This window comes from Benincasa hispida, chromosome 8 (assembly GCF_009727055.1).
Source record: "Benincasa hispida cultivar B227 chromosome 8, ASM972705v1, whole genome shotgun sequence".
Lineage (NCBI taxonomy): Eukaryota > Viridiplantae > Streptophyta > Magnoliopsida > Cucurbitales > Cucurbitaceae > Benincasa > Benincasa hispida.
In genome coordinates this window covers 10402042-10410715 of record NC_052356.1, presented here as the reverse complement: position 1 = coordinate 10410715, position 8674 = coordinate 10402042, and the positions used below count along the sequence as shown (strand labels likewise).

The 8674-nt window shown below is 28.1% G+C and overlaps 1 protein-coding gene across 1 annotated transcript; it reads left to right on the top strand.

The window, feature by feature from the left end:
• The first annotated feature begins 1305 nt into the window (after nucleotides 1–1305).
• LOC120082560 (probable glucuronoxylan glucuronosyltransferase F8H) lies at nucleotides 1306–3897 on the top strand. The gene is made up of 3 exons (XM_039037792.1): nucleotides 1306–2199; nucleotides 2743–2984; nucleotides 3102–3897. The coding sequence occupies exons 1-3, from the start codon at nucleotides 1528–1530 to the stop codon at nucleotides 3565–3567; spliced, it is 1380 nt and encodes a 459-aa protein (XP_038893720.1). The 5' UTR covers nucleotides 1306–1527; the 3' UTR covers nucleotides 3568–3897.
• Nucleotides 3898–8674: the final 4777 nt, after the last annotated feature.

Below are 8674 nucleotides of genomic sequence, written 5' to 3'. Positions count from 1 at the left end.
GAGATATCTTACCTTAAAAAAAATAAAAAATACGTTGTACAAATCAAGATGAAAGACATGTTGAGATTGATTAGAAAAAAAAAAAAATTTAGAAAAAAAATCATTTTTGTTTTTGTTTTTTTTTTTTTTAATAAAAACTATTTAAAATATGCGTTAAAAATATTTCCAAATATTTCAATTTTTTTAAAATATCTTATTTTCAAAATGAAATACTCGAAAAATTAAATAAAAAACCCACTCGAAGAAAGAAATAAGGCATATGACATCACAGTTTCATGCATGATAGATATAATTTTCAACCATAGAATTTATTTAATTTTTTAGTACGTTTTTTTTATATGTAGAATGCATTTGAAGGGGAAGACCGTGGATGAGGCATATGGTTCTGGGGAGAAGATCAAGTCAACTAACAATAAATTAATAATTAATGAGCTTTAATCCGCTTTTAGTGGTTTGGGTATATCTAATATTTAATGATATTGTCGTATTAACTATTAATTAATACTTAATTATGACACCTAATTATTGTAATACTTAACAATAAATCTTGACTTAAACTCATTAAATTGTGGGTCAATAGAGTTCGAAAGATATATTGTGGGTCAATAGAGTTGACTATTCTACTTCTTGACTTAAACTCCTCAAATCTATTAAACACCTATTAAAAAGTTGAAAGACTAAATTTAGAAATCGAAAGATATATATATATATGAAAAAAACTTTTTTAATCTTTAGGTTTTTGGTCTAGTTTTCATTTAGTTATTTTAAAATATTACGCATTTTCCTTAAGTTTTGAGTTTGTTTCAACTTAGTCCTTAGACTTTAAAATATTATAATTTTACTCTTGAAATTTGAGTTATATTACAATTTTTTTTCTAGGTTTCAAAATTATACCTTTAACCTCGATTTTTATTAATGACTCACTTTCCATCTTTAATATTAATGTCTATTAATTAATTTAAAATAAATATAATTAATTAAGTTTCATTATTTTGTATCGATATTAAAACTAAATTTAAAATTTTATTTCATTACTATTAATGGAATAATTGAAAGTGACGTTTAATGAAAAATCGAGATTAAAAATATAAATAGAGAATCTTAAAAACCAAATTAAAACGAAATGATAAAATTTTATATTTTTCCGCACAATCAGACATATATTCATTTATTTATTTATTTGTGCTTGAATGACACTAGAGGGTAGTTTAGTCTTTTCAAATAATAGTCATAGTCAAATGACAAGATAACAATCCCAACTCCCGAGTCATTTCTTTTCCTATCACGTCTCTCTCTCTCTCTCTCTCCTTCAATATTTTGGCAAACTCAACCAAACTCCAATAATTAATTACAATACAAAGAAAACCCATCAAAATTTTGATAAAAAGTTTTCTTCTTTTGGCCATTGCTTGATCTTTTGCCAACTCCAAATCCAACCCACACCATTCTCTTTCTTCATCTCTAAGCATCACCCACCAAAAAAAAAAAAAAAAACCCCCAAAAATCCACAATTAATCTCTATCTTATATGCTTATCCACCCAAAAAATGAGTATCCCATAATTGTTCTTCCTAAGATGGTGGAGATTTCAAGAACCTCCAAGAAAAAAAGATTCTTGAAGAATTTGAATATCATCAATAATCATAGAAATAATAGCCTTATAATTTGCTTCAAATCTTCCAAATACCTTCTTCTTTGTTCTTGTTTTTCCTTCTATTTCTTCACTTCTTTTCTCCTAACCTATAATAACCCAAATCCAAATTTGATTCATCATCTCTCCAATTCCAAACTTTTTCCCTCAAAGGCTCTAGCTGAAAAATCCAATTTTGATTATGGCCATCCCATTAAGGATTTGAAAGTTTATGTCTATGATTTGACGCCGGATTTCAACGTCGATTGGCTTTCCGATGGCCGGTGCGGCAGCCATTTGTTTGCTTCTGAGGTGGCCATTCATAGGGCCCTTTTGACTAGCCATGTAAGGAGTTTGGATCCTTATGAAGCTGATTTCTTCTTTGTTCCTGTTTATGTTTCATGTAATTTTAGCTCCCTTAATGGCTTTCCCGCTATTGCTCATGCTCCCTCTCTTTTGGCCTCCGCTGTTGACGTCATCTCCAGTCAATTCCCATTTTGGAACCGTAGCCGTGGCTCCGACCACGTCTTTGTCGCTTCCCATGACTTTGGTGCTTGTTTCCATGCCATGGTGAGAGAACTATTGCATAATATAATATTAAATTTATTTTTATTCAGTTAACCTTTTGATCGATAGGTGATTTAATATGGTATCTAATCTTAGAAATTCTATGTTCGAGCACAAGTTATTTTCTCTTCAATTTATATTAATTTCAGTTTAAATTTTTAGGTTAATCAATTATTTAATTAGAATGAATAATATATGGATGTCATCCATCATTTAATACGAAGATTTTTTTTTTTTGAATTTGATCTAATATGATTGGGGTGTGCGATAAAATGAAAGATTCAACCTTGTATGTAATTGTATCCATGTAGATTATTTGTTTTAATTTCAAAAGCCAACCTAAAAAGTTGTTTTTAAAGATTTTTCTTTAATTTTAGATGATTTTAAATTTTAGTTGGGTTTCAATTTTCAAGTGAATTTTGTTTGAACATAAAGATTTGATTTTATAGGAATTTACGTAATCGAAATATTTATATATACAAAATTTATGGATCTAATTGAGATGTTAATTTGAAAATTTGTTTGTTTATTTTTGAATTATTGAAGGAGGATATGGCTATGGCGAACGGAATACCTCAATTCTTGAAGAACTCGATCATTTTGCAGACTTTTGGAGTTAAATATAAGCACCCATGTCAAGATGTTGAGAATATTTTAATACCACCTTATATTGCACCGGAATCCATGGAATCCGCCGTCGTTGACGGCCGCCGGAGAGACATATTCGTGTTTTTCCGGGGAAAAATGGAGGTCAACCCCAAGAACGTCAGTGGTCGATTCTACGGCAAGTAAGGGAATTTTTTTTTTTCAAAAAAAACAAACAAACAAAAAGCTTAAGTCTTTATTTATTTATTATTATTATTGGGTTATTTTTTAATTTGGGTGGCGGCGTTGACTTGCTACAGGCGGGTTCGGACGGCGATTTGGAAGAAATTCCACCGTGACCGGCGGTTTTACCTCAGAAGGCATCGGTTCGCCGGTTACTGGTCAGAGGTTGGCCGATCTGTTTTCTGTTTGTGCCCTTTAGGATGGGCCCCGTGGAGTCCGAGGTTGGTTGAATCAGTTGCACTTGGTTGCGTGCCGGTCATCATAGCCGACGGCATCCGGTTGCCATTTTCTGCCGCCGTGGACTGGCCGGGAATATCGTTGACTGTGGCGGAAAAAGACGTCGGAAAATTGGGGAAAATTCTCGAACGTGTGGCGGCGACCAATCTCACCGCCATTCAAAACAACCTGTGGGACCCCAAGAATCGGCGGGCCCTACTGTTCCACAATCCCATCCAACCACAAGACGCCACGTGGCAAGTCATTGACGCCCTGGCGAAGAAGTTGGACAGGTCGTTTAGGAGTTCAAGGGTTCTTAACCAATAGGAGGACGACACGTAGGATGTCAGATAGATTTTTTGTTGGTCATAAAATATTTTTGTTCACGGGACAGGTGGTCGATTTTGATTGGGCAGGTGACACGTGGCAACTCGTAATGTTTGGTTGAGTCAAGAGTGGTAGTTGGAAATCGGTTAGTAACTTTAGAGAAATAGTTAGTTAAAATTTAAAATGGGATAGTGACCTCCAACCCCATAGGGAAAAAACCACAATTTCATAAATGTAAATGTTTGTACAAAGTCTAAAACTCTGAGTCGGGTTTGAATCGTAGATATTTATTTCATAGATATGAATATTAAATATGAGAATTTTCAAAAATAGAAAAATAAGAGAAATTATTTACATAAAATAACAAAAATTTAATATTTTTTTATAGAGACTGATAGACACTGAGATAGAAGCTGATAGAAGGTTATCAGTGTCTATCAATGATAGAAACTGGTAGAAGTCTATCACTGATATAGACGACAATAGAAGTCTATCTATGTTTTCTTTTGTTATTTTTATAAATAGTTTGACAATTTTTCTATCTGTGAAAATATCTCTCTTAAATGTAAATGTCTATAATTTTAAATGTTTAAGATAATTAATGTCTCTATTTAGATAGACAAGATTATTAAAATATTTAAAGATTTAACATTTGTGTTTCTTTGACCAATTTTGTATTTAGAAACCAAATTAAATATTTACTTATCTAAATATAAAAGTACTATTAATGTAGTCATAAATTAAACCAGTATCTACTTAATTAAATTTCAAATGAGTAATTTGAAACTTATTAAACCTAAATAATATAATTACATAATTAAAATCAATAATATTGATTAATTGATATTAATTTATTAACTAGTTATATTATATTTTTGCTATTCATATCCTTTACCTAAAATTTTCACTTGTATGGAGAGTATTTAAAAACTCATGTTAAATGAGTTTAAAATTTCATGGATAATAATATCTTGTATTTTATAAAATGAAGTTTTGTAAAATAAATAAAGATATTAAATATCTATCTGAAAATTGACGAAAACAAACGGGCCTAATGAATAATAATAAAAAAAAAAAAAATCCCATTTGTCTTTTTTTTTTTTTCTTTCAATTGGTGAGGTGGTACATGATTGGGTGGGAATTATATATACCATAGATTATAGAGCTAATGAAATTTAGAAAATCTACTTTAGGACGTGTGAAGTTTGTATTAGAGTTGGATTTTTTATGGGTTTTGGTTCTCTACACAATTGGTTTATTATTGGTGAAGAAATTCTTTGATGATAGAGGCACATATTAGAGGATTGTGTAATTTTAGTCACCTTCTCTCTCTAGTTGGATTGAGACTTTTAGTTTAAGTCAAGTTTGGTTGGCCTTTTGATATATTTTATAAAGTTTCTTTTAAAGTATGCATGTGATTTACTCCCATTTCTCTACTTTCCTAAGTTTATATGCATTAGATGTAAGTATGACACAATAGACCAAAATAACTAACCAACCAAAATGTAATCCACTAGAATATGTGTAGTGTATTTGGAATACTTTTCTAGTTTTTAATTTATATATATAAAAAAAAACGTCATTCTGAAAAAAATGTAACTATAGGCAAACACTCAAAATGAATTTTGGAAAGAAAAAAAAGTTTAAAAAAATAAGGACCTATTTAAGATGACTTAGAAAAAAATGTTTTTCAAAAATTCATTTTCGTTTATACACTTTGAATAAAAACTTCTTAAATTTAAAAACATAGGTGTGATTTGGCAACTTTTTTTTTATTTAAAAAATTATTTTATATACAAGTTTGTTTGATTTGCTATATACATAAAAAGTGTTTTTATTAATGTAAATTTATTATAAAGGACGTTTATAAAATACTATGAACTAATAGTTTAGAATAATGGTCGTCAGAGTTGGTTGTATGGGGTGGTCATCGAAGTTGGCTGCTAGTTGTGGTGGTCGAGGTTGGATGGCAGGGGTTGTTTAAGTTTGACAAAGTTGGCTGGCAACAATCATTGGAAGTGGTAGTCGGAGTTTGTTAGTGATGGTGGTCGATATGGCCAACTAGTAGTGGTAGCTGGAGTTGACCAATGATGGTCGTTGGAGTTGGTTTCAAGTGTTTATCTTAAACCAACTTATTTTTAAACTTTTTTTTTTCTAAAATCCATTTTGAATTTTTGCCAAACGTTAGAATTTTTTCTAAAATGACTTATTTTTTAAATTAAATATTTAGAAAGATATTCCAAACACATTCTTATTGATTTTTGTTTAATGGAATGAATTATCGATTAAACCAATTGAACAAATTTAGTTAGATTATTGGTCTAGGTAATTTTTAAAATTTTGACCAATTTATTAGATTTTATTTATCCAAGTACATAAATACACAAGATTGAAAATAAGGTTTTTGTTTCTTTCTATTTATTATTTTCTTAAAAGAAAAGAAAAGGTTATATTTTTACGTATTCTAACTTGTATTTATCTTTGTACACTTACTCTAATTACATATAAAAAAGAGTTCAATTTTCTTTAAACAATCGTTCGTCGCATGACAATTTGTAATTTGATAATTGAAACTGAATGTATAAAAGAAGAATTGAATAACTGGGAAGGAAACTTGGGATGATATTAATATATTATTGCATATTTATAAAAGTGAGAATTATTAGGAAGGGAAAAAAGGGATAAAGCAGAAAATTCATGAAAGACATAAAGAAGAGCCAAAGATGACAGTGTGGGAGCATTTAAATAGGCCAAGACTAAGACTACCCTACTGGTCATGTATGCCTATGGGTGGAGGGCTACCCGACAAACCGTCATCTTTTCACTTTTCCTCAATAATTTTAGTTTTTTTAAAAGTTTAATTGGCAACGGCTACATTGCCCTCCATTCATTTCTTCATGTTTAAAATGGTATAAAATGTATATCATCGCAAGGCTTGTTTGGATTGTTTAGATAAAAAAAACTATTTTTTTAAAAAAATTATTTTTATTTAAATTATTTTTATAGAAAGGATTTAAAATACACTTAAAAGTGTTCGAAAAACTATTTTGAGTGATTGTCAAAAACTTTAATTTTTAATTTAAATCCTATTTTAGTCCCTGACTTTTGAATTTTGTTCTAATTTGGCTTCTAAACTTTGAAAAAAAAGTTCATTTTATCCCTAAATTTTTTTTAAAAAAATGTTTAGAACTACTAAATTTATGTTAGCTATGATAGAAATATGAGGGAGCTTGTATTTTTGGATGACTAGGTTCTAGATATATTAAGTAAGATGAAGGTGAAGTAAAATGCCAACAACTAGCATGTCAAAATACTGAACGACCAAAATTTTGAACCAAAAATATCTTTTATATTCTCCCGCTTTACCATCTTATTAAAAAATAAAACTCTAGATTTTTTTGCATAGCTAATTTATTTGGTAACCTAGTCATCCAAAATTACAAATTACCTTGCCATTTTATTAAAAAGTTAATAAAATCTTAATATAGTAGGGACCAACATAAGCATTTTTTTAAAGTTTAGGGACTAAAACGATCATTTTTATAAGTTTGGGATCCAAAATAAAATAATATTCAAAATTTAGATACTAAAATGAATCTTTTAAAAAGTTTAGAGAATAAAATAGAACATTATTCAAAGTTCATGGACCAAAGTAAGACTTCAACCCCATTTTTTCCCCCCAAAATGACTTATTTTCAAAGTTAAACACTTGAAAAGTTGAATCAAACACCATAAACTAGTTTATTTAAAGTGAAATTTTAGTGGGTAGCAAAACATATATGTAAAGAAGGGAATTTACAAATCTAGCACTGATATTTTAAATTTATAGATATAGTAAATTTTTTTTAAATCTTTTCATTTTTTATTATTATTATTTTATTCTCATTTGTGTATCGACGAATATATTTCATATACTTTATTTTGATATATTGGTTAACTGATATACTTTGTTTTTTATATATCAATCCTTTATATAAAATATATCATTTGCAATTATTATACCATGATTTTATTTGTGTCATGAATCATGTTGAGACTTGTTTTTTTGTTTTTGTTTTATTTTGATATGGATGTGTTTTCATTTAATTATTTCGATCTCAATGTTCTAATTTAGATTTTGGAGTTATTTTTTTCACGTTTTTCAATTTTTTTAGTTTATCTATTTTTATGGTATATTTCAATGTGTTAATTGTGTCGACTAATATATCAAATATAAAGTATATCAATTAATTTAATATATTGTTGAAATTTTGATCTGATTTTGATGTAATGTAAGTTATATTTAATTTAATATATCAACTATATAATATGTATACTTCATATTCATATATAAGTTGACTAGTATAACAAATTTAAAGAGGAATAAAAGCATATCAACGGGGTTCTTGGATATACTAAACATGAAGTTTACAAAATGATATATTTAATTAAAGTATAACAAAAGAATTTCAATTTTATATAATTACTTATTCAAAATGCATTTCAAGTATATCATTGATATCAATAGTATGTCATCATTCATTCAAAGTTCAATACTATACATTAGTATATCAGTTGTTTATCAACACTCATTTAATATTCAATTAAAATTTAGTAGAGGTGTATCAATAGTATATTTAGCGTTAACTAAAAAATCATTTCAAAGTATATCATTGGTGTATCCATAGTATATCATTGTCAATTTAAAATTTATTTCAAGTATAATTGATGTATCATTAGTATATAAATACTTCTTAAAAATATATTTGTTTTAGTATACCAGTAGTAGAGAACCACCCGTTAAAATTTCAATTTCAAGTGTAACATCTGTATATCAATAGTTTATCGACATACATTCATAATGATTACCAACATGACAAACTGAATCATTATAAGTTGATGATAATGTACTATTGAAATAATACTCTAAAATAAATGAATAAGGATTCAAGTTAAGTCTATAAGTAATAACAAATGCATAATTACTAATTGTAGATAAATTTGGTATATCAATTGTATAATTGATAGATTTATTAAATATTGACTGATATACCAAATATAAAATATATCAGTTAATTGATACACCAAACATAAAGTATATTGGATATATTATTGATATACATTCTGA